This window comes from Ictalurus furcatus, chromosome 29 (assembly GCF_023375685.1).
Source record: "Ictalurus furcatus strain D&B chromosome 29, Billie_1.0, whole genome shotgun sequence".
In the NCBI taxonomy this organism is placed as follows: domain Eukaryota; kingdom Metazoa; phylum Chordata; class Actinopteri; order Siluriformes; family Ictaluridae; genus Ictalurus; species Ictalurus furcatus.
Genome location: NC_071283.1, coordinates 11,017,089 through 11,045,081, shown reverse-complemented (window position 1 = coordinate 11,045,081; position 27,993 = coordinate 11,017,089). Strand labels below are relative to the sequence as shown.

The 27,993-nt window shown below is 40.0% G+C and overlaps 1 protein-coding gene across 1 annotated transcript in view; it reads right to left on the bottom strand.

Annotated features, from left to right (window-relative positions):
* Positions 1-27,993, bottom strand: part of LOC128604032 (neurexin-2-like) — a 233,903-nt gene that overhangs the window by 105,547 nt on the left and 100,363 nt on the right. Inside the window, exon 3 of the mRNA XM_053618803.1 lies at positions 13,304-13,333. Within this exon, the coding sequence (XP_053474778.1) occupies positions 13,304-13,333 (30 nt within the window). The remainder of the gene's footprint in view (positions 1-13,303; positions 13,334-27,993) is intronic.

The following is a 27,993-nucleotide window of genomic DNA, read 5'->3' as shown; positions in this document are numbered from 1 at the left end:
AAAGCTGCTTCGAGGCTTGGATAGATGAGAGACTGGGTACTTTAACACCTGCTCTCCTGAGAAATGATTCCTGCACAATGCTCTCCGTTACTTTCCTTCCTTCAGCTGTACTTTTTAACCTGTGCGAGGTACATCTCTATCTATAGCCTATTGCCTTTCTGTGCCATATCAGTGCAAACTTTTCTTTTTTTTTCTTTTTTTGCCACAAAGTGTGTTTAACAAGCTAGAGGGATTTCAGTAGATTTCATATAAGCTATACATTTCTAAAATACTGTACACTGATTTGATAAGGATGTATAAAGTGATATATATATTATATATATATATATATAAATTTTGGCATAGTATTTAATGTTTGTTGTTTTTTTTTTTGTTTTTTTTTTTAAATTGTAGCGGGCCTCAGCACAGAGACAAGACCTTACTGTAGGGCCGAAGAGGTCAAAGTCCCCATGAAATCAAAATTGAAGTTTTGTGGCTTTTAGTATGAATATGCTAGCCTTAAGGTTATCTATAAGTTAGTGGGCTCCAAAACATTGACAAAATTAGCATTTAGAAGATATATGCACTCAAAATATACAGTCTCTCCACCAATACGGATCAACAATTTTGATGACATCATTCTGCACTTCTCATCAGATTTTCTATCCAATCAAATGCTCTCTAGAATCTAAAGCGTCCCGCCCCCACCTTGCTGAGCATGGGTCATAAATGTGTCTTTGGCTGTTCTTACGAAGGTGTTTTATTCATTTTTCCAACTGCAAGTTGGTTAAGAAGAAGATAGCTTGAATTCATTCACTTTGAAGAAGGAGGTGTTTGTGCCAGCTCATGGCTTTGTGACAGGCATTTAGACCGGCTTAGACCAGGCTGTTAGGTAAGCTAAACGCTATTGGCTATTTAAAAAGGGGGAGGAGTCACTCAATATGTCCCGCCCACCCTGACTTCCTGTTTCAGGGGAAATTACATCAACACATCAAACTTTAAGGTCATATGATCACATCTAGAATTATTGGCACCCTTCAAACGTACAGTATATATTAAATAAGTATTAAGCAAAGTATTAAGAGGATAAACTTTTCCTCTGACCTTTCTAATTCAATTAATACTTAGAGCTCCATGCCCATTTTGGCATGTTTTTCATGTAGGCTGGACAACCACTAAAAATGATACTATGTCAAATAAATATGTAGTGTTTTATATCAGTTTATTCAGTATAATTTGTAAATTTGAAGTGAATATATGCACTATGTCTGTACCATTACTGTATGTATATAGACATAGACACTAGCTCTAGAGGTCGAGCAGCACAAATATTTCAGATTCCTTTATTTAGGCCCGCTTAAGCACATGTGCACCTGTTGGAGAATAACTCCGTAGTATTACCTATTATTGTGTGTTTTAGACACAGTTTTGATATAAAGACTTAATAGCATGCAGTGTGCTAGTCTCTCCCAGTGTTTCGAACATCGCTGGTCCTTACAGATTACTTCCTCTGGTGTCGCAGTGAAACAGCATGCTGATAATTCACCCTCTAGGGATTCTCCTAGAAACACTGACACCAACCCCGAGTTCCCCCTCAGCGCTTAATCTGCCATTTTTAGGCCAAAGATGAGGGAAAGTAAATCCAGCAGCGAGCATTTCTCTCATACTGGGTCACTGTGATTAATAGTCCACAGCCCAGGCGCGCTACGGCCCAAACGGCTTCAGCAAGGCAACGTCCCACATAGCCCGTATCTCTTGGAGCCTTTCTCCTCTTGTTGCGACCTTAATTACGGTACGCAGAGACGCGGACGGAATGTCGCTGTGCACAGAGCCGCAGGGGCCAAATTCAATTAAACTGGGAACTGACATATAAGAATGGTGAAGGATGAAAAAAACAATAAGGAAGGAGGATGGGGCAGAGGGCATTGAGAGGGGTAAATACACCTATCCAATTAAATAGAAAATGATGTCGAGACCCAAACACAAATATCTGGCACTAATCAGTCCCAGCAATCCAATTTATAGTTTTTTAACATTTCCTTTTACCTATTTATTTCACTAACGTTGTCCTGTCCAATTATTTATTTATTTATTTATTTATTTATTTAACCGTAGCTGTCATTATTTTCTTTTATGCATTAATTTATTCATTCAAATCCAGTGTCATGGCGGATCTGGAGGCTTTCCCAGGAATACCGGGCAGGAGGCAGGAATACACCCTGGATGAGATCTCTGTCCATCTCCGGTATTTATTTATACATTACTTATTCATTATACGTAGGTTATAGACTATATTGCAGTAGTTTTTGATTGCACTCTATGTCCACCCTCCCTCTTTGTGTGTGTGTGTGTGTGTTTGTGTGGTGTAGTGTGTACGCGCGTGTGCGGTGTGGTGTAGTGTCTGTCTGTGTGTGTGTGTTTGTGTGGTGTAGTGTGTGAGTGTCTGTGTGTGTGTGGTGTGGGAGTTTTTGAGTGAGTATGATTTGCTCCATCAGTTTCACTAAGTGAGGCTGCCAATAGGATTTCGTGACTGGCCTGCCAAAATATGCTGTACTGTGAAGCAAACACACACACACACAAACACACACACACTTGTTTTCAACAGGCACTACTCATTCACCATTGTGCTCACCTCTGTCATCACTATATAAGGAGCTATTCCATTTAACAAGGATTATTAAATTATGCGATATTATTTGTGCTGTAATTTTGTAACTTTCTAGATGGATACACAGGCATATGGATGGATGGATGGATGGATAGATAAACAGTAAATAACCAACAGGTAAACAAAGACAGACAGCAGACAGGCAAAATGTAAATAGACAAATGTCAGATGGCAGACAGACAGGCAGGCGGATCGGTGACAGTATAGATGGAAGGAACATGCAGACAGACAGACAGAAGGCAGGCAGACAGAGACAGATAGAAAATAAACTGCATACACAGATATATAATCAAAAGGCAAATAATGACAGACAGGCAGGCAGGCAGACAGGTAGATAGACAGCAAGTAGATGCATAACCAACAAGCAGACACAGACTGATTAACAGACAGACAGACAGATAGACAAACACAGAGGCAGGGAGGCAGATAGACAGACAGGCAGATACACAGACAGACAGCAAAGACACAGTCAACAGGTAAACACAGAGAAAGACAGAGACAGGCAGACAGACAGACAGGCAGATAGTCAACAGGCAAACACAGAGAAAGACAGACAGGCAGACAGACAGATAGATACATTCATACATGTGGGTTTTATTTATGTATCCATTTCCATTACAGGTTCTTTATATGAATATACAATGCAAAAAGTGTAACATGTCCAAAGCTCTGATCTTCAGCGAGGCTGTGTGTGGTTTGTTTAGGCAGCTGATAGAGCAGTTGGTTTTGCATTAGTCGGCTCCCGCCCCAGTTAAATTAGGCTGTTTCTGGCAAAGGGCATTGTGACAGGTGTGTGTGTGTGTGTGTGTATACGTGTGTGTACGTGCCAGAGAGCCACAAATGTGCATTTGACACAGACACATCAAATGTTTCCTGCCAGTCTCTGTATTTATGTACAATTAATTTATTGTTTCTTGTAGAATGGAGATAATAACGGACTGTTGACTTCTCAAATGCTTTTTTGAACTCTAATTGCTTACAGACTAAAATCCTACGAACAAAAAATGTCCTCCCGCTTTATATTTAATAGATCTTCATAACCGAGGAAAGCGTTCCTGGATTATTCGACCACAGAAAAGAAGCTTTGAGGCTACAGCAGCTGGAGGTCACTCAGTGAGTGCTGTGCTCTGTAGATCGTTATATAATAGGCTTACTGAATTAAGTAAGAAATAGCATCCGATGAAGAGACTCGAAGGGCATTATGACATGAAGCGCTTACTGATGCTCATTTTCATTACATAATAAGAACTCTGTGATTTTTTTTTGTGACTGGATCTATGTAAAATATAATCCTGGTCTAAGAACATAATGGAAGCACCTGTCAGCCAATCAGAAATTTTCAGTGACTGTGGTAATGTAATATACAGTAATACATACTAAGAAAATAGTTAGAAATTGAAAATAAACAATGTCGGAAACTACAGCACATTAATTCAGAGTTTGAAGAAATAATAATAATAATAATAATAATAATAATAATAATAATAATAATAAACCTTTTGATCATCTTTGAAACAATGCCTATGAATAAAGTTGCTATACTTGAACAAAACCACAAGGAAAATGACCTTTTTAAATCATTTATTCAACAGAAATATCAATAGATGTGATATTCTTCTTTGGAAAAAGTAAGTACACCCTTGGCCTCAGAAACTAGTACTGCACCCTTTAGCAGGTATGTGTTTTGCATAACTGTCCACCTGTCTCTGACATCAGCTTGCTGGAATTTCTAACCACTCTTCCATGCAAGATGTTTGGGGATTTTCTTGCATGTACTGCACCCCCACCCCCCCCCCCCCCCACAACATTTCAGTGGGATTCAAATCCGGGCTTTGACTAGGCCGTTCCATAACCCTCCATTTCTTCTTTTTAAGCCATTCATGGGTGGATTTGCTGGTGTGCTTAGGATCACAATCATGTTGAAATGTTCAGCATCAACTTTCAGACAGATGGCTTCACAGTATCTTCAAGCACTCTTTGATATGGTGCAGAATTCAGAGTTGAATCAATGAAGGCAGGCTGTTCAGTCCCTGAGGCAGCGAAGCAACCCCAAACCATAACATTTCCACCACCGGGCTCCACAGTTGGTATGAGGTGCTTCTCCTGAAAACTTGGCTTTGGCCTTCACCAAACAACTCTATCTTTGATTCGTCTGTCCAGAGCACATTATACCAAAAGGCCTGGTCTTTGCCTATATGCTCATTGGCAAACTGTAGTCATGCTCTAATGTTCTTTTTAGACAGTAAAGGCTTTTTCCTGGCACGCCTCTCATGCAGGTCAAATTTGTGCAGTCTCTTTCTGATTGTAGAAGCATGTACTTTGCCAGCAACAGCTGCAAGACTTACTAGCAGATCCTGTGATGAAGTTCTGGGGTTCTTGAAGACTTTTTTTTAGCATCAGACATTCTGCTCTTTGGGATGAATTTGCTGGGACGGCCAGTCCTGGATAAATTGGCAGTCGTTTTGCCACTTGTAAATGATTTTCCTTACAGTGGAATGATATATTTTAAATTATTTGAAGATCTCCCTTGCCAGACTCATAGGCACCCACAACCTTTTTTCTGGAGGCCTTACAGAACTCTTTAGATCTTGGCATGATGACACCACACACCTCAATAGCAAAAGGAACACCAGACACTAAATATTAGAGGTCTATAAATAAGACCTTCATGCCATAAGCAGGTTCTAATCACTGGCACCTGATCCTGAACACCTGATTTTAAGTTTATGGATTTGAAGGTGTGATAAACGTAGGGGTGTACTTACTTTTTCCATGTGACTTATCTGATTTTTTTGTTCATTTAAATTGTGAAAATTACTACACAATGTCAATTTTGTGTGTCATTTGACAGAGTTGTAATACCTTTATTAATAGGCACTGTTCCAAAGAGGATCAAATGTTTGCTTGTCCAAATATGTAAATAATAATAATAATAATAATAATAATAATAATATTCTATGGAGTAATTATTTTTTCACATAATAGTATCGGGCAAATAACTAACGGTTAATGTAAGTTAGAAATTAAAATATGACTAAGTTGATTAGCTTCCAATAACAGCATGTCCTGAAGTGTTTTATTATTTTTATATCACAGCAAATCTCCAATGCTTAATTTTTTATTTATTAAAAAACATATGTTTTCTCCTTTACCAGCCCCCCCCCCTCTCCCCCTCACCTAAAAAGATAGCTTTTCATGTTGCAGTCACACTGGAGAATGCTTCCACACAACTGTTAGGGTTGTGTTGTTAGAGAACACATTCTGTCCATTCTGAATTGAGCATTCAACAGAATTATGGTAAAATGAAATCTATAAAATACCTGGAGAAAGTGTGACGATGACGATTCGTGCTCTGTATTTACACCGCTACGCTAAATTTCAGGCTCTAAAATCTCCCAAACCCTCTGAATCTTGACGCATCGTCGACAATACAAGTTACCATCACAACGCCTCATATATTTGTACTAGTGAATGCTTGAGTTTAGCTTGCTCTCTGAAACAGGTCAGCATGGTTCCAAGCTCTGCTTTTCTAACCCTTTAAAGGTTAATGCTTATTGTAGGATAGAACAATGAGCTTATGAGCTGTAAAGATGGTAGTTTAATTTGAGATGTACATTAATACTTAAAATGGCAGAGCAGCAGAGATGTGGGACGTATAAAAAAATATTAAGGAAGAGTATGTGATTGAGAGAAATACACACAGAGAGAAGGGTTAAGCAAAGGACAGATACTGATCAGCTCTTGATGCACCAGATTCACCCTTCATGCCCACCAAGGACAGACTTTGTGAAGCATGAAGCATCGATTTCCTCAGTAGGTGTGTGCCAGCACTGTGTGTGTGCTTCGTCTATAATGTCATGATGTGCAAAAAGGTACCTAGTCTGATCTAATGGCTCGTGGCAGGGCACTCTAACAGCTCAGGTTCTGCTAATGCCCACATAATGTCCACACACACACACACATACACTCACTCCCACGCACACAATAGTAGTGGAAATGCTGACCTGCGCAAAATAAAAATACAGATCAGCCCTCTATTGAAAATCCTGCCATTTATTCTAAACCCAAATAGCTTTATTGACTGGATGTAGTCATGTTTTCGACCCATTGGCTCCCGCCCCTGTAGCTGTCCAATATGCTTGATCGATAATGAAGACACGACTTGATCATTTTAACAGAAGACGCATTTAAGATTTTATTATTGTTTATTCTGTGATACGTGATTTCGTTTAATCATTTATTCAACAGAAATATCAATAGATGGGATATTCTCCTGTGGAAAAAAAAGTAAGCACACCCTTGGCCTCAGAAACTAGTATTGTCGCCTTTAGCAGGTAGGCTATACTGAATACTATAGGGCTGACTGAAGAGTGAGGATAAAATCTATTTAAGAAATGGTTTCAAAAATAATAGAGGAAATTCAAAACTATTGTTATCCTCCCCATGAGTGGAGACCAACAAAGATCACTCCAAGAGCAAGACGTGTAATAGTATATTATGATCTGTATTACATTGTAATTGTGTTATACAGCATACATATGTCATGGTGCCTGAAAAAGCCTGTGGAAATGCCCAAAACCACCAAAAGACATTTTTGTAGACATGTGTATTAATAATAAATTATAAAGGCATAATGTGTTATATAGCATATATAAAATAACACCTAGCTTAAGCCTGACAGATGCTTGAATCTACAGGTGAAACACTTCATAATGCGTATGAATGACTTAATGTCAGGTTACATAATGCATTATAACATCAGTTCATAAGAATAGCGCAATGCGTTAAACAGAGTAGTTTAGAATGTGTTAAATTATGTACATTGTTATAACACCTGGCATAAGCATGGATTAGGAATGTTTAACATGCTGCATTATAAACAGTGTTTATTATGTTTATTATTTGTTATAACACATTATAACACCCAGCCCCACTTTGCATAGTGCATTATGAGAAAATATAAAGGTGATGCAATGTGCAATAAGCACTACTTACAATGCATTCTATTAGCAGTTTATAAAAGCATTATAAACAATGCTACAAACTATATTATAATGTAATTATAATGATGTGTGTATGCCTTAAGAATGCATTATTACATATGTATGTAACTTATTATACATAAGGCCTTCATAGGAAGTGTTGCAGACTTTCGATCCTCTTCCAGAGAGATGATTTAATGAAAACTAAGCCTTCATAAGCCTTTTTTTTTTTTTTTAAACACAGATGGGTCTATAAGTATGTGGACACTCACAATTCTGGGTTTTTTTCTCTGTGCACCATTACATTGGATTTGCAATGAAGCAATCAAGATGTGACTGAAGTGTAGACTTTCAGCTTTAATCCAAGGGGTTTAACAAAAATATTGAATTTACCGTTTAGAAATTACAGCCAATTTTACAGGCTCAAAAGTAATTGGACAAACTAACATAATTATAAATATAAGTGTGACGAGGAGGAGAGAGAAGCCAGGCTGTGAGGATGCCCACCTGGCACTGATTTGGCTAATCAGTGTGAGAGAGATGGATAAATGAGCAGCTGGAAGCAACAAAGGGGTGGGGGAGAGAGAGAGAGAGACACACACACACACACACACACACGTGTGCTGTGTTTCATTTGACATTTGTGTGATTTATGTCATGTTTGAGTTATATTTATTATTAAACTTTATGTTTACGTTCAGCCGGGTCTTGCCTCCCCCTTGCCATCCTATAGATGGTTGCAATGGTGCCAAAACCTGGGAAGGAGGAGGGACGTGCTTTCGGAGAGCTTTCACTGCTGCAATGCCAAGGAGGCGGTGGTGCTAGAGCGGTTGCTGGGGATGAGGAGTTGCTGCTGTCTGCCTGGAAGGGGAGGAGCGGTTGCTGTAAGCCAGGGGACGGAAGACCCACTGCCATCTGCCAGGGAGGCGAAGGTGCAGCAGCTGTCCACCTGAAAAAAGGAGGAGTCGTAGCTGATCATAGGGGAGGCAGCGGTGCGCTGGAAAAGGGGAGGAGCCGTAGCTGTCTGCCCGGAAGTCCAGTGCCATTGCACGGCGTCGTGGCTGAGGACCAGATGGCGGCGTGTCTGGGAACCAGAGAACCATTTTTTTCTATCTCTCCTCTCTGCCCTGTGTCTCTCTCTCTAGCTTGCTCTTTCTTTCCCCTCTTCCTCCCCTCATCTCTCCTCTCACTCACAGACAAATGGAGGAAGTAGCCGGCCGAAGGAGGAGTAGCTGGAAGGGCAGCATTTCTCCTCCCGAAGGGGGGTTAGCGGTGCGTGAGGCCTGGGGGCCTGAATCTGGCAGTGGAGGAGTGTGACAAGGAGGAGGGAGAAGCCAGGCAGTGAGGATGCATACCTGGCACTGATTTGGATAATCAGTGGGAGAGAGACAGATAAAGGAACGGCTGGAAGTGCCAGAGGGAGAGAGTGAGAGCGAGACAGACTATTTTTCATACTTGGATGCAAATCCCTGTGTTAGTCTGGAACCTATGGACATCACCAAACGCTGAGTTTCCTCCCCTGAGTTGTCTTTACTGCAACTGACTTCAGTTGCTGCTTGTTTGTGGGTCTTTCTGCCTTCAGTTTTGTCTTCAGTAAATGAAAAGCATGCTCAATTCAGGTGGGGTCAGGTGACTGACTTGGGCATAAGAACATTCAATTTCTTTGCCTCTTGAGTTGCTCTCACAGTATGTTTTGGGCCATTATCCATCTGTACCATGATGCGCCGTCATATCTGTTTTGCAGCATTGATTGAATAATAGCAGAAACTATAGCTCTATACACCTAACACCAGTGACCCAGTTCCATTGGTAGCCATACATGCCCTTGCCATAACATTTCCTCCACATGTTTGACAGATGATGTGGTATGCTTTGGATCATAAGCCCTTCCTTTCCTTCTCCATACCCTTCCCATCATTTGGGTACCAAGTTAATTGTAGTTTCATCTGTTAAAGTATATTGTTCCAGAACTGAGCAGGTTTTTTTTTTTTTTTAAACAAAATGTTTTCTAGTAAAGTCTAATCTGGCCTTTCTGTTCTTGAGTGTTACCACTGGTTTGCATCTTGAGGTAAACCATCTGTATTTACATTCATGAAGGTGTCTCATGATTGTAGACTTTGACAACAAGACGCCTACCTCCTACAGAGTTTGCTTGACTTGGCTAGACGTTGTGAAGGGTTTTTCTTCAACAAGGATGAATTCTGTTATCATTCACTTTAGTTGTCTTCAGTGGTCTTCCAGGCCTTTTGGTGTTGGCCACGTCTAAAGTTTCTGCTATCTCCCATAGGTCTGTTTCGTTTTCAGCCTAATGGTGGCCTCCTTCACTTGCATTGACACCTCTTTGGACCGCATTTTGAGAGTTCCCATGAACAGCTACCAAATTCAACACTCGAAACTGGCCATGAAACTGCTCATCGGTCACTTGTCCAATTATGTTTGAGCCTGTAAATGGGACTATGTAAAAACAATGGCCATAATTCCTAAACTGTGAATTAAAGCTGAAAGTCTATACTTCCATCACATCTTGAGTGCTTCATTTGAAGTCCACTGTGGTGATCTACAGAGACAAAATTCCAAAAGCTGTGTCCCTGTTCAAATACTTATGGACCACACTGTACAGAATGTGTTATAATAATATAGTCTATGATCATAGAAGCCTAACATCTCTGAACTTTTCATCTTAAACAAATGGAGTTTCCTTTTGCAAGCGTGTCAAGTGTGGTATGGTTTTATGACCTTTCAGAAAACCTTTCAGAAATGCAAAACCATGCCTTATAGGTGACAAACAGAAGATCAGCATGGTTTGGAATAACAACTTAGGCTCACGGAAACTGCCCGAACCAAGGGGCCGTATGAGAAATGGAAAAACACTCTTAATTCCTGATTTCCAATTCTTCCAGCACGTCCAATTACCTTCTCAGTGCTTTGGTCTGTTTGGAGCACAAAGGCAGGCAAGTAAACAGTTGACACGATTCAGAGAGTAAATACACAGAAATACGAGCAAGCAAAATAAAGAGTCTGGGAGCAAAGGTTAGAGTGAGACGAAGCTGTGAATCAAAATGAGGGAATGTGGGAAAAGGACCAGGAAAAAAAATATTTAAAAAACAAGTGTGTCATTGTCCTTCATTTCTACCAATTTTATCTAACTTCAATTATTATTATTATTATTTTTTAAATAAACACAACATATGCTCAATATCATGATAACTACTATTAAGAATAAAATTTTAGCCACTTACTTCTGAATTAAACTGAAATAGATTAATTAACACCTGCAATGTGATTTGTATGTGCAATCTAATACACTGCTCTGCATACATTATATTTGCAGAAACCTGTTTTCACCACTGAAGACACAATTATACAATCTGTAATAAATCACACATTATTTTTGTGCATAGTTTACACCACTACACATACCATAACGCATGTTATATCAGATTTTAAAAAATGAGAGGCTCAGACTTTTAGCTCCTCCAACCCCAAACTCTAAACATCTGACATGTACATTTCTAACAATTTAAATGATGCATATTGTATGAAAAGTTACGAAGGTTAGGGGCCGGGTTGGATTTGTATAAAACTACACGAAATCAAACTCCAATGCTCTTGCACATTTACATGTTTGAATATGAATAGATTTTTTTTTAAATTATTCTTTGTAGTGATTGGTTTTCATAAAGTTTATGTTTTATTAATGTATTTCTCTTTGTTTATCTTTGTTAATTTGTTAAAAGTTTTTGCCTTTCGTTCCTGTTCTAAGTTGTTTTTAATTGAACCATTCAACCTCCAATTCATGGCACATCAATTAGTGAATCCATTCATTCATTCAAGTGTTCATTCATTTTACTTTCTGCTTTAATGAATCCGGGAATTTCAACCAGTTTCCATTATCTATAATGCAGCTTGGTTATGAAGTTAAAAGCGAAAAAGGAAATAAAATATTTATATAATTATCATCATCTAATTAACAATATGTCCTATACAGTCCCTCTAGGATTTTGCGATTTCTCATTTACATCAAACATCACTGCAAAAAACAAATTGTGCAATTGCAATCTCATCGATTCAAGTAGTTTTCCTCAAAAAAGCACAAAATTGAACTGGAATTTTTTAGAGCCCCCCCCCACAAAATCCTGTACGGACTGCCCATATGTATTGTTCCTATGTTAGCTATGAGGCAGAGAAGAGAGTAGGCCGAATCATAAATGGCTTCCTACTCAAAATATATTCTACGTGGACTGCATAGGGTATAGCATAGTGGTATCTACGTACTAAGAAGTGCACTATATAGAGATTGGGAAGCCATTAAGGATTCACTGTGCACTTATAGGAGTTCTAGCTATATACATAATCTGGATTTTACGGCATAAATTCCATCATGAACATTTATCTAGAGAAACTGTAGTTAAAGATGTAACGATTATGCTACGTGATGATAACGCATTAGTCAGAGAGCTACTTTAAAAAATGTATGTGATATATACAGTATATACATAATCCTACTTTGGTTTAACAGATACGTCTCTGTGGCAATCCCATTCATATTTTAGACAGTGAACTGTCTCTACTTGGCATAATGTCTCTGATAACATTCATCAGACCAATCTGGTGGATTTTAGGACATTTTCTGGCTGTCAGTTTGTTTTAGCTTTAGTCAGTTAAATCATCAAGCAGGATTATTTTGTAAGGTCAATTGTAATCAAGGAATAATCAATCAACCAAGCCTAGCTGACTACTGTACACACTGTCTGGTGAAAGCAGATCGCAATGGTTTGTATGTACAGGATGTTGGCACAGATGGGAGAAAGGTCATCTTTTTTCCATACGCAAGCATATACCTGAACACATGACCTTCATAACCTCATTGCTACAGGAGATGCTTGGCTAGGAGCTGGTGTACAGGTCAGTATCTGGATCAGCGTCACAGATAAAGGTCAGGGGAAGAGCAGGGAGGATGTTCGGTCAAGGAAAATAGGAAGAGGAAACCTTTACTATTTGTACAATCCAGGTTACAATTATCAGAGCAGCACACAGCACATGATTCCTTCGACAATACTCCGTTGGTAATGAGCGGAAACCAATTAGCTAAATCTTGTGATTTGTGGTTGAACATGCTATTGATTGGTTCAAGCTGTCAAGACCTCTAAACCTCTGATTCTAGGAGTGTACTATTGGTAATGAAGGAAAAATTGCTATACACTGTCTAATGATGCCAAACAATGAGAATGACAACAGAGAAGTTTCAACAAACTCTGTGCATTCTGGACACAAACACTCGTCCTTCTGTTCAGTGAGTCGGAGAAGCGACATTTCAGCAATGGATGACATTTCACAGCATATCATTTCAAACAAACAAAAAAAAAAAAACAGCATTACCTTTCGTCGGGAGAGCTCCGGTCAAAGGCGTGTCTTCAGGAGAAAGGCCAGAGTACAGGACAAGAGAGTGACGGACAGGGCGAAGTCAACAAGATGGGGGTTGGGGGGGTGGGGGGCATGAAAGGAGAGGGAGGGAATAGAAGGGTAGGTAGTGATTGGGGGAAGGTAAAAAGAACACTGGGTAGAAAAGGACGGATTTATATAGAAGAGCTGGGGAGGGAAAGTTTGGGCAAAAGGAGCGTTTTTTTTGTTCCCCACTCAAAAAAAGAGCAGCAAAAACAGAACAAACCCATACCTTGGCTGTTTAACGTCAGGTGCGCCAGACCTTGAAGGAAAGAACAGAAAAAAAGAAAGAAAGGAAAAAACGAGGTCATAAAAAGGCACGGGAAGGAAAAAAATCATTGTCACAACGTTGGACTGCAGTTTGTGACAGACATCCTGGGGCAGACATGGATGTCAGAGTTTGAACTCAAAGCGAAAATAATATAAATAAAATAAGAGAGAAACAAGATAACCGAAAAAACAAGCAAACACTTCTTAAGAGAGGTGTGGGGGACAGAAAAAAAAAAGCATTTCACTCGGCGCAACTCCCGAAGGCCATTGCTCACTCAAATGCTTTTTTTTTTCTCTGAAGTACTTATGGAACACACACATAACTGTTTGGCAGTAAGAGGTTTATTTTTTTTCTGTCTAAATGAATTCCTGATCTTGAACTGAGTTTCTATTTCAACGTAATCACTATCTGTAAGTCCATATAGCTTCCACAGGATTGTGCATAGATTAGACATAAATGCAAAGGGCTTAGTAAACCCTGAATTTTCACAACACATTCCAGCCCAATAAGCCTTAACCAAAGCAAGCGGGGAAATAAGTCACACTCTTCTATAAGGTCAGCGATTATATTTGTGGTAAAGCATTGATGACTAATCAATAATCTAAAACAACAACAAAGTCATTCGCTCTGAACGCTAGAGAAGACCACAATAAACCAACAAGGATTTGCACCACCATTTGTTCCACCTGCTTTTCTAGTTACTCAGTTATAACTCTAATATCAGACTTAACATTGACATAGTACAAATCATAAACAAATGGTATAGCATGATAAATGAAGAACATTTCAGTTAAATTAACTCCTTAAATAACAAAACAATCCTTGAAGTAGACCTTCCTCAGAACCTTTGGAGTACAGGTTCCCAACCCTGGTCCTGGAGAACCCGCTGCAGGTTTTAGCGTTTTCCCAGCTTCCAACACACCTGAGTAAATGAATCACTAATCCTCAGTTGAAGTGGGTGTGGTAGAGCATGATCAGGGCTGGGAAACTGTATTGAACGTTTGAGTACTTCAGAGCAGGGCGTTGAATTTAGTAGGGATGCTAGGGACACGTCCCTATCAATATCCAGCGACTACTGAATTGTCCCTAGCAATAATTTTGATCAAACAATTCAAATACATTTATATATAACCACTTGTCTGTCGGTGTCTTGTGGTTTTTATTTTTTTATTTAACCAGGAAAAGTCTCATTGAGATTTGGAATCACTTTTACAAGCGCGTCCTGGCCAAGACAGGCAGCAGCACAATTTGTGGTGCACAAATGGCTAACAGATCTAGTTCTCTACTACGAGTACCTCTTCCCTAACTCACATGGCTAATAGGACTGGCTTTGCCGTTTCTTGCTAACCTGTGAGAGGCTGTAGCTACATCCGGTTGTTCGAAGCGACAAAGAACCATCAGCTAGATGCACATCATGCAGGCTATCGGTACGCGAGGAAGCCACCATCCTTATACCAACAGTTCTGTTCTGTGCACGAAAATACAGGATAAATCAATCGCATCTCATATTGATTCAGGGACGGTGCATTTTTTCAATACATGGCAATCCCTTATTAATGGGTTGAGTGACAAGCCTAAACGTTAGTTTGTGTTTGTGTATACTTTGACATGTTAAGTGGCTCCTAATCCCCACCTTTCTTTTTTTGGCCACCATCCTGACTCAGAATATCACCAAATTAGCCAAACTGCCACACACACACACGAGTGGACATTAGGAGCTACTTTACAACAAGTCAAAGTGTAAATCACTTAAAATATTTTCTCAATTTCTAATATGTAGAGTCAACAACAATGGTGTTAATATTTAACTAAGCCATAAATGTTCATGTGGCGTGCATCAATGTGTTTTTCTGTTAGGTCAGGTGACAGAAGCAGTCCTGCCACATAACATCTCAGACAAAGCATGAAGTGAGGCAGATGGAGAGGCAGGGTCACAGGTGAGGTCGAACAATGACATGGTGATATGTTAGTAGCGAGATTCATTATTGTGACAAATGTTAGGCTGATGTACTGTATGGTTCCATCCATGTGTGTTGGAAATGAAAGCTTTGAATAGGCACATATGTCTGCGGACTGCTTTTGTCAAAATCAAACCTACGCCCTTGCTTCAGAGTCCAATTCATTTTGTAATTAAAACATCATTCTACTGCAGGCAAAGTTCTGAAAGATACATCCTGTCCTCAAAACCTCAAAAGGAAACTACACTGGGGTTTTTTTATGTTGTCTTTGGTGTGATGGTTGTATTAATAAGAAGCTAAATAAAAAAGCAGAAACCTTCCCTGTGTTATGAATCTCCGGAAGGAACCACGGACTTCAATTCCCAGCAGCCACTACACCTCTGCATCATGGGCACGTGACCACCCGCACCCGAATCTCATCCCGGATAACGGGCACCTGTGTGCATTTAAGTCACGATTTGTACAGCATCCGGTGTCTGGTTTTGGTTGTCCCAGGTTGCCCGGTTATGATCTCCCATATCCTAAGTATTGGTTTATGTTTATTTTCCTTGCTCATGTATGCTTACAGTCTTTTGTGTTTGGTTTGAACTCTTATTAAACTTTGAATCTGCAAGTGCATCCGCCTCAGTCTCCGCATTCGTGACACCCTGTTAATACAGCCATCTCAGATAGGAGCAGATAAAATTTTAGAGCAACAAAAACTCTCTTTTTGCACCTAGCTGCTAATGGAACAGAAAGATGGGGATAAAAGGTCTACATGTAGTGAGAGTTGCTCTCTAATTTTAAAATCTTTAGACTCTCCAGTTGAAAATTTCACCACCTGCCCCAAAGCCTTCAATTTACTGCTGACTTCAAATCACTGTAAGGCATAAAATAACTGGAAGAGCTCTATTGTATTTCAGACTTGCATGATTGCAGGTAGATTGGACCGAGGCCATTTTATCAGGGGATATTCTGTGAAGGACAGTGTTTGCTCGCTAAAATCCATATTAAGAAACGACTTGCCAGATAGATGTAAGGTGCTCTACACCACATCCACTGATCCTGCCATCCCTTGGGCTTATTTAATAAGGATTGTTCTTCACATTCCGGTCAGTAATATTCCTGTATTTTGGATTACATTCATCAGCCTTTTGCTTTCTTGCCTTTGCCTGATCATTTTGTAATTGATTTTCTCTGTTTTTCTAAAATACTTTGCATGTATTTTAACCTGTATTTCTTTCTGCGAGTCTTATCCAAGGTCAACATGAAAGCCACCACGTGGAGCTGGGCCTGAACTCCATTATCAGATCTGTGGTAGCTCAGGAGAGACTGTTTGTTCCGCAACAGCATCCCCTCCTCACCCTTGGAGTCACATTAGAGCAGCTTTCGTATTTAAACATAGCGGTGTCTCGCCATCACCATGGAAGGGCCTTCTAAGCAGCTGTCTCTCCTAACCAGGGAGGATGTGCAGATGCCTAATATCTTACTGCTAAATTGCACTGCTGTAACTTATGTAATCAACCAGCCCATAAGCTCTGATTCATCCTGCATAGCCTTTGTAATCCCCTGAGTCCCCACAATACCAATATCTCCAACTCTACAGATTCTAGCACTCTTGAAACACCTCGACCCCACAGTCACGGCCACCCACCAAGAAGAGATCCCGCTTTTTGTCCTGAGGCAAACTTCCTGCCCCGACATCCTAGGTCTTCCAAAGCTCTGAAAACTCAATTGGGAGGCATTGTTTCATGGTCTGTTTTCTGTATTGAATAGTGCATCCTAAAGCCCGATTTGCTTCTAGCCTCCAATTCTGTGAAATGCCCCGAGCCCAGTGATTCCTGTTCAATATGAGGAGGTATCAGAGGTGTTTAGTAGGAAAGACCAACTTCTTTCCCCACATCATCCTTATGACTGCATCACTGAACTAGTAGAGAGCACAGTACTACCAAAGTCAAAAACTTACCCCTTCTCCCCAGTAGACCACATAGCCATGGTACAGCTAGCCCTCTATGGTAAGGGTTATGATAGAGGTCTCAATAACTTCACATTAAAATTAAGTACAGGGGTAGATAAGTGCATTAATCACAAAATCAGGACATTATGAATATTTGGAAATGCCCTGTGGCTTGGTAAGTGCCACATCAATCTTCTAATCCTTTTGTAATAATGCTCTGTGCAACATGCTAGATTGTTTATTGTAGCATAGAGAAGTGATCTGTTGACCTGATCCCCATCTTTTTATGAACATGTCACACATCAGGACAGGACCGAATAAGCATAGAGAACAATGTATTAGTCAAGACCAAAAGAATGTAAATTCCACAAGCAAAAGGTGTAGTTTCTGGGTTACATTATAAATCCAGAGTGGTCACATTGCAGGCCAAATAAGATTGAAACAATTGTTAGAGTAACAGCATTTAATGCAGTTTGCCTTTTATTTGCATCAATGGCTCATTAGGGGATTCAGTAGTATTTCTGCCAATCTAACCACTCTACTTAAGGGAAGCTTCTTCTACCTTGAGGTGGAACAAATATGCTGAACAAGCCTTCTGCACCCTACAGAGGGCCTTCACTATGGCTCCCATACATATGGCCAGTGTTCAAATTGAGGTGTCTTTGGGGTACCAAAGCACCCTAGATTTAGCTAGGTCCCCCTGAACAAAATCAGACTGACTAATGTTTAAGTTATTTATTGTCATTAGAAAGTCATGTATACATTTTAGAACCCTTAAAGGGTTCATCAGTTTGTCCATTCAGTGGGCCAGATGTTTCCGAATGGAACCCCTCTAAAACCTAGTACCACCAACCAACCCAAAAAGACATTCTCGATATAGCCTAGCTTGTAATGGGCTTACTGCCACCCATAATTTGGTAGAAATGTTGGGTCAACATGAATCCTGCTAATTTTCGACGAAATTGTCAACTACTTGAAGGGTTAAATATTCACGTGATCCTAAAGTGATATAACAACGCCAATCAAGACAATCAACATCAGCTCAGTTTTAATGTAAGGATCACTGTCCGTGCTGAATGCAAATCTTCACCATTGACAGGTCATGGTGTCATTGGCATGGTATAATGCTGTAGACTTTGGTAGACTTAGCAGTATCTACAGAATTAAAAAACAATACACATAGATTCAGTTGTTTAAATAAACTGGGAGTTTGTAATGTAGCATGATCAAAGTAGTTGACCATACAAGAAAAAGTAACATACAGAACCTAGCCAACAGCATCGCAGGGAGCTCCCATTTAGTTTCACACCTCTCACAGCCTCACTGCATGACCATGGTAATTGCCAAAGTTGAGACACTGTAGTACTTACTAAAACCAATTACACAAATATTCAATCTCTCACAAATAAGGAAGTTCATAAGAAAATATCAATCATGTCAATACCTTTGGCAGAATATTGCAAATGGGATCAGGCCAAGCCAATAAGCAACACAGTGCACTAGAAACAGTATTCTCCCTCTTTGAAATATCAAGTAGTTCCTGTAAAATGTTACTCCTGAATACCCTGCTAGTGTTGCTAGCAATATTATTTATTTATGAATTCAAAATCAAAGTGAGATGTAAACAGGTTCTCCCACACAGACATTTGTTGTCATTCAGAGAAGCCTTGGCTGTCATCAAGATGGTGACTCTCAAACCTGCCAGACTGTGACTGGCCAAGGCTTATGGAGTGTCAGATGGTGGTGGGGTCCTAATTTTATCATTAAGGCAGACATGTTTGGAAATCTGCCCTCTTGCTCAACATCCGTAATAATCAGGCAGCTGCAAGGACCGTATGGCTCCAACCAGAGGGACTCATGTGCCATTTACACCCGCCTGGGCAAGACACCCTACTGCATACACAAATGGTCCTCTGGGAAAAATGAAAATAACACCAGCATTATGGCTAAATCCAAGAAATGGGTGGTTCTTGTGTGTTATGAATTAATTAGCCTTTTAGACAATTGGCGTGTGATAGTATTGACATCTATCACTTTTAACATCGAGACAACAGTATGTTGGAGCATTCAGTTCAATAGTGCTTTCACGACCCCCATGCCCTTCACTGTGCCATTTCTTTTATAAATAACTGATTTTGTTTAAGTAGGCTCCTGTCCACCATATCATACCTACCAGAATTCTGTTGCTGCAATTCTTCAAAGAGCATAGGGTGGAGGATGGCACAAAGGGGTGAGATAAAGAGGAAAAATGATCACCACCACCACCACCACCACCATTATCACAGGTCTTACTCCCATGTCTCTCCTCATTCGTCAGCAAAAGTGCTAAGCAAACTCAAGAGTCTTCTCCTTTACAGCAGGCCTCCTGTTGAGCACAAGTGCTATGCAGAACTCTTGCAGGATCGCTTTGGGCAGATGGGCCCCTCTCTAAGCACAGCACTAGGGCATATGGTTCTGTACAATGTACAGAGCCAGAATACATTAAACTAAAAAAAAAAGGAGCCCCCGGGTTCCATTCACACAGTCCTATAAAGTGTTAACTGTTGCCAACAGTGTGGCAGAAAAAAAGTAGTTATATCCATCAGCAATTTAACTGATGTTTTGTCTCTGCTGTGGTCTTTATGTTAAGCATGACGGTCCCATAATTTGCTCACAAATGTAGCCTACCATTTGCATACCATGGTACTACACGAGATCCAACAATTTGCAGGCACTTTCACAGTCCAGCACAATCTCTCTTCTACTTGGGTTAGATTTGCCCTTGATTTGAATGTTTCTTATTCCTGGAATACCACCATCCTGCCAATTTTGGTGTTTTTTCTCCTCCAGTTCTTAGTTCAGGCTTGTTAATTAGCTGACGAGTTGAATCAGGAAGTTGGGTGTAAGGAAAACACCAATAAGCAGGGTTGTGCCACTCCAAGACCACTACATATGTAAAATCCAAAGATATACACTATATAGGCAAAAGTTTGTGGACACCTGACTACCACATACGTATGTACATCCCATACCAGATGTAGTTCACCATTCACTGTTATTATAACCGTCACTCTTCTTGGAAGGTTTTCTACTAGATTATGGCACATGGATGTGGTGATTTGTATTCAATCAGCAACAAATGCATTCATGAGGTCAGGCACTGATGTTGGACGAGAAGGCCTGGGGTGAAGTCTAACCCTAAGCTAAAAGTGTTTAGTGGGTTAGGGCTCTGTACAGAGTTCTTCCACTCCAGCCTTGGCAAACCATGTCTTTATAGACCTTGCTTTTTTCCAGCTTGCTTTTTTTCTTCCATTGTCATGCTGGAACAGGTTGGGGTCCCTTAGTTCCAGTTAAGAGAAATTGTAATGCTACAGTATACAGGTACATGCTATACAATTGTGTGATTCTAACTTTTTTGGTAAAAGTTTGGGGAAGAACCACATATGGGTGTGATGGTCAGGTGTCCACAAACTTTTGGCCATCCAGTGTAATATAAATGAACAGCATCTCACATGCAAAGTCAGTTTTCTATAGTCCATTTTCTACAGGTTGTTTGTTGAACACTAGACAATCAGACAAATTAGTGTAAAGAAAAATGCAACATCACTTTTAAAAGCCCAAGACCAAGAACAACAAGAAAAGGCCTAAATCAGGAGCTCTAAAGAATTTCCATTCCAGGTGTGCCTAAACTGACTGCAGTCTCAACCCACACATTAAAATATAATGGCCAACACTGTACACAAGTCCCAGCAGTACTAGACCAGAAACATATTCACAACCCGAGACAACCAATAGCTCAATATACAGTAGGTCTGGCATTAAGTTGTTTTTCTTTTTGCTCTGTCATTGGTGGTTTCTCGAATTTATATTGCTGACTACCGAACACTACTAACCTAATGCATTTGTAGATTCACACATCGATTTCCTGAACAGCTTATCGTACACAAGGTCATGGGGAGCCTGGAGCCTATCCTGGGGAACTCGGGGTACAAGGCAGGGGACACCCTGGATGGGGTGCCCATTGCAGGGCACAATCGTACACACACACACACCCATTCAGACATTACTGACAATTTATAGATGCCAATCAGCCTATAATGCATGTCTTTGGACTAGTGGAAAAACCTAGAGTACCTGGAGAAAACTCCTGAAGCACAGGGAGAAAGCTCCGCACACACAGGGTGGAGTTGGGAATTGAACCCCTAAGCCTGGAAGTGCGAGGCAAACATGCCAACACCTAAGCCACCATGCCCCCCGCATTTGTAATTGATTGGGTCTCAACACCATATCATGTGCACCAACAATCAATTGGGATTAGCTCTCAATCAAGAAACTGTAAGGAAGACCAAATCTGGACCAGATAAAATCAGGCTATAGTCACTGGCTACATACTATATGCCTGGTTGGTGATCATTTTAGCATTTCTAGCATACCTAATTTAGCTCATGAAATGCTTGGCACTCAGCCAATAAGGGCAAATCATGAAAACAGGAATTCAAAATCACTACATGTCTCATTTAACTGGGCCCAGTGTTTTCCTCGGGATTCCAATACGACTTTGGGGAAAGAAGCTGGCACTAAGGGTTGGAAATTTGTAAATACATCTGTTTAATAGATATCTCAGCGATAATGCTTGATGAAGGCAAACGTACATCTCCCCAGGTCCATACATAATGAATGCATCGCTCTTGCTCTCTTTGTTTCTCTCAAATGTGCTCTCTCTAATTACACGAAGACGTGAGCGTAATTTAAAACGCGTTAATAATTTACCGAGGTGTCCGGGAGACGAGGGGAGAAAGTATAACGTATTAGTGTGTAGATGATGGCAGAAAACGCTGCATTCCTTTCGCCCTTTCAACCCAATTATGAGAGTGAGGTGAGTCCGGTATCAATATTGGGAAAGCCCTGCGTTTATTATCACACATGTGATAAGGTAAGTGTTTGTCCAATTCCCCGGTGAAGTATTTCATTTAAGTGAAAACATGATGTAAATAATTCTTATTATTAACCTCCATGGTTAATAATGGGTGGCTTCGTGGGCGGCTGTGGCTTGGTTGGTAGAGCAGGTTGTCCATTAATCGTAGGGTTGGCGGTTTGATTCCTGGTCTGCATGACTCCACATGCCGAAGTGTCCTTGGGCAAGACACTGAACCCCAAGTTGCTCCCGATTGCAAGTTAGCACCTTGCATGGCAGCTCTGCTACCATTGGTGTGTGTGAATGGGTGAATGAGACACAGTGTAAAGCACTTTGGATAAAAGCTCTATATAAGTGCACCATTTACCATTTCATGATCATTGTGTTGCTAATCGCTAGGATCTGCAGTATTTACTGCCCTCAATCTATCCATCTATCTGTCCATCTATCTATCCATCCATTTATAATAGGTGGTGGCTTTCATGATATTTACTATAATGTCTTTTTGGTCAAGCTGTTCCAATTCATCATACACAATTTATTTCAAAATGCCACCGCTTTATTACACCAGCTCTGCTATTTAATGCTTTGTTTTTTAAAAACACTCTCCTGACATTTTACACGCCTACACACTGTCAAATGCAAACATAATATAAACAGAAGCACAATGGAAAATTATACCATTATATTCCATTGTATCATATGGCACTTACAGGCAATGATGATTCTTGTTCGTCGTTGTTGTTGTTTTTATTTTCCGCATTGCCAAAAATGTGTCCTCGACATTAATACAATTCTCATTTTGCTTGTGCTTGGGTGGGCCATCTGAAAGTTGAAATGATTAATCAGCTTTGCTTTTGAAATTAACATCTCACACCATGCTCACGACACGTTACTATTTTCAATTATTTTCATCTGTAACACAGTTTAACCATGTTTTATGTCTATATGCTATTCAACCTAAGAGTACGTCGGGGTATAGCTTTAAAGAAAATAAATTGTATTAAAAAACAAAGATTTTACGAAGATCAGTTGAATATGGAGGATTGTACTGTACGTGGATCTCAGGTCATGAAAGAAAATGAAAATCTCAACAATATGAGCTACGAGTAAACCGTACTCTGGGTAAGTAAAGTAAAACAAATGTTATTGCTTCTTCCTGACTTTCTTTCCAATTTTCCAGAGCTACAGTTAATATTCGCTCTTCCACCGTAATATAAAATAATTTTATAGGCTCATTCATATTCAGATGCATATGAGTACTAAATCTTTTAAGTAATTAAAGCTCAAAAGCAATGGGGTTTTGTGTGTGTGTGTGTGTATGTGTGAGAGCACATGCGTGTGGAAGTGTGTTAACATCAAGCTTGAATAAGCTCTAAAAGATCTTCACAAGAAGCTTGTGAGCTGAGGAAAAGCTAATTGCCTCCCTCATCACCGAAATGAAATAATGAAATTTAAATAGTTCAATGAATCATTCAGTGTAACACGTTTTGTTCATGGCTAATTTGCCGGTGATACCTTCCCAGAATTAATTAGAAGAGTGAATAGGACTGGGAGAGTGGAGAGGTTTTCACAGCTGTTTTGTCTCAATTAAACAATTCATGAGGAGGCACGGTCTCTGGCTGGAAAAAGGGACTCTGGATACGTCCGCAGACGACCACTGACGTAAATGAGGAATATAACGACCATTAAGTTAAATGAACACAGCTGAGCCTCACTGCACATCATGCATGTAGACACTGTGCACGTATTACTGAGAGAAAACGAGACCGAATGTCCTCTTGAAGAGAGGTCAGAGGAGAACGGCCAGAGAGTTTTGAGCCGACAGGAAGGCTACAGTAACTCAAATAATCAGTCTTTACAAACTCGGTGAGCAGAGAAGCATCTTGGAATGCAACATACATACTGAACCTTGACATGGATGGGCTACAGAACAGCAGAAGACTACAACGGGTTCCACTTCTTTTAGCTAAGAACAAGCATTTGAGGATTGGATTCGTATTGGAAAAACGCTGCCTGGTTGCCTTTTTCCAACTGCACCTATCCAATTTCTGTGAACCTGCATCCACGGTAGGTTAAGATCCCTGTTCTTTGCTGGCTGGAGTTGAAACCAATGTAGTCTTCTGCTGCTGCAGCCCAAATACCCCAAGGTTCAGCATTCTGTGCACTCTAAAATGCTTTTTTTTTTGTTGTTGTTCTGGCACCAACAACCATGCCATGGTCAAAAGGTCAGTGAGACTATTTGCAGTTTTTGGATCTTTTTAACCATGGTATTCTAAAAAGGTTTTTAATCTGGCATTAAATCGTCACTTAGTGAAATATTATATACGTAAAGCATTTTTTTTTTTTTTTTAAAGCTAATCGACTCAATAAAAATGCTATTTTAATAATAAACACTGTCGATTCTATCCATCTCGGTCAACTACTATTTTAATTTCCTTTGTTATATCACTTTGCCAATTTTAGTGCTAAATGCACAGCTATTGTTTCCCTCAAACTGGGGTTTTAATTGAAATTAATTGTATTGTAACTCTACTCTTTGGAAAGCATTTTGTGCTTATACACTCACCGTCCACTTTATTAGGAACAACTGTACACCTACACATCCGTACTGGTATCTAATCCGCGAGGGCAGCGAGAGCTCTCTGACAGCACGTCCCTCCTTCTCTCCGGGTTTCGGCGCCAGTGTAACAAACTTTAAAAGGCAGGAAAGGAGGAGCCTGAACAAAAAGTTTAGCAATGAACCAAACTTAAACAGAACAGAAAACACACAAACAAAACACAAAGCGCACGTGTGTGTGTGTCTCTCTCTCACTGGTGCCTCCAGCCTCTGCCTTATCTCTGTCTCTCCCACTGATTATCCAAATCAGTGCCAGGTGTGCCGCCTCACAACCTGAATTCTCCATTCTCCTCGTCACATCTCCATTCATGAATAACACACTAATAGTCAGCTTATTCGTGTTTTTTTTGTTTTGTTTTGTTTTACTGGAGGCTAATTAAAAATGCACCGATAATGCACTGTATCATCAAGCTTTTCTAAACTGGGTTAAGGAAAGGACAGACAATAGCAAACTACATAACAGCTACTACATCAAGCCACTCCGGCAAAGCCTGGAAACCTGACTAACGGAAGGCAGCCATCGCTCATCTCAGGAGGCCTATTAGAAACGTTGTTGCCCATGAGCGTCTGCACGTTCAAAAGCAAAACCCATTCAAGGCCCGTATCCCTTTGCGGCTCTCTCTTCCAAACAAATTTCCACTAAATTGAATTACACAGATTTTACCTCATTGCTCTTCCCCTTCTTTATTAATGTTTACTCGATTATACGCTTTCCAAATTTCCTTCAGCCGCCATTTGCGATGCCAAGAACCATTGAACCAGTGCCAAGAACGATAAACAATTCACTCTATCAGCACTATCTTAAATCTCCACACTCGGGGGGGAAAAAAAAGGGACAATTATCGGTTCAGTTTTGAATCGCCGGGCTCCTGCGGCCTTAGGGTGTAACCAGTCAATATCACAGCTAAATGATTTCTATCTGGTTTTAATGCTCAGTCTGGCTGCAAACAAGCTAATGAAGCAAAGCTCTCCGTCAGACACGACACTCAATGTTAACGTGCGTTAGTGGTGTTAGCGTCAAGAGTTTCACTCTGGTTTCGTGGTACCGTGTCCTCCATCATGGGGAAGACACAGCAGGTAAAATATGAAACGAACAGTAATGAGAAATTAATGCTCTCCAACAGTGCTGTGATGCTAATGTGTCATATTTGATAGCTGAAACTAATTAGCATGCTCCATCCAAGCAAAACTCTCAGTGCTGAAAAGTTTTCTGCTTTTATTTCATCATCCAGTAACATATCTGAAACTACAGACATACAGAATGTATAAAGCATCATTTTACTAAATACTCAGTTTGTTGAGGAGTTACTCAACAACAACAAAAAGTTTCACATAACCCTAGAGAGGTGATAGGTTAAGCTACCTAATGCTTCAGCACTTAGTTTTGATAAGAGAATACAGGTTTAACTTTGTTTTTAGGCAGTAATTAACATCTTTTCAGGTTTTCAAAACAGATGTCTGAGGTTTGTCTGTCCATGAATATGCTAACTTCTATATAGCTGCTCCATAAAATGTTCCAGTAATTGCCTGTGGCTATGAAGTAAGGAATTTTTTAAGCTTACAGTGCTTCTGTAGAGAGTAAAAACAAAATCATTTGTGATGGAAGTGAGAGAATTATCTTGCTTGACAGGTTGGAAAAAAAAAAAACAAAAAAAAAAAGTAAGTTATGACAAGCCAAAATGTTTGCTGCGCACAAATCTTATGTGAAAAAATAATGAATAAAAAAAAACAATGGCCTTTAGGACTTGGTATTTAATCTTGTCTACTGAAATGTTTTGATCAGTACAAATAACTGAATTTGCCTTCATATAGAACATGCATTTGAAACCTTATAAGTCAAAAAGAATCTGAAGGAATTAAGAAAAAACAAAAAACGAGAGACTGGCAAGGGAAGAATGTTTATAATGTATATAAGTGGAAACATGAACTAACTTGTTTCACAACATTAAATCTAACTAGAAATAATAATAATAAAAAAAACAATCTTTGGAAAATTGCTGTGGTACGAGAGAAATAAATGACGTGATTGCCACTGAAACAGGAAGTCAGGGTGGGACATATCGGGTGGCTCCTCCCCCTTTTTATATAGACAATAGTGTTTAGCTTACCTCACAGCCTGGGCTAAGTCGTACTTGACAGTTAGTTCCATGGATTTTTCTAATGTTGGGGGCGGGACTCTTCAGATTCTAGAGAGCATTTGATTGGACAAAAAAAATCAGATGAGCTACTGAAGTGCAGAATGATGTCATTAAAATTCTTGCTCTGTATTGGTGGTAGAGACAGAATGTAAATTTTGAACGGATATATCTTCTAAATGCGAATTTTGTCATTGTCTTGGCGCGCACTTGCTTATAGATAACCTTACGGCGAACATATTCATACTAAAAGCCCGAAAACTGCCATTTTAATTTCATGGGGACTTTAGTAATTCCTTACAGAGATGATATCCATAAACAATTCGAAGATTTAAATAGTCTTTCTTGCTACATCACATTGGATATTTTTGGTCTTTACCATAGGAGACAAGTGAGAAAGAGAAATTAGGTAGTAGGGGAAAAAAAAAAAAGTTAATCATATGGAAATTAAAAGGCACTGAACCTTGTACACAATTCTCAACAATACTTCTCAGGCTGTCGTATTTGTTGCAAGCGGAAAAATTAAACGCGCCCCTTTGCTCTGAAAGCGATATTTCAAGAGCAGGTAGAGCTATATTTCTTCACGAAAGCCGTTCGCCTGTCAGGAATCTTACAGCAGGGTTTATCCGGTGGTTGAAAGCACGGACGATGCGGCATTAAAAACCCCACAACTGTCACGTTATCTATGAAACTGTACCGAGCAACGTGTGGAGCGGCTGAACCATTACTCTCCTGCCTGGAAGACGAGCCTCGCTCAGCTGCTACTCTGCTACCGTGAGCCTGCGCAATATATTTACCGCTTCATTAACAATTTTATCTGTCAAGGTGGAACTCATCACCCTGAGGTGTCAGCCATGTGCAAGATATGCAAAGAGAACGTGTGCAGCTGGAGAGCGTGAGAAAGAGGGATGGAACGAGAGTGGGAGAAAGATAGATATTTACACATTATGCATGAAACGTGTCTTTTTTTGTTGTTTTTCGGAAAACGTAGCTTGATGGGATTGTGGACGTACAGCTTGTCGAACCGCTGCACCCTGATGACATTGGCATGGCAACCACCTCACGCTCCGCCCGGCGCGACGTCGGCCATATTGTCGAGGCTGTGAAC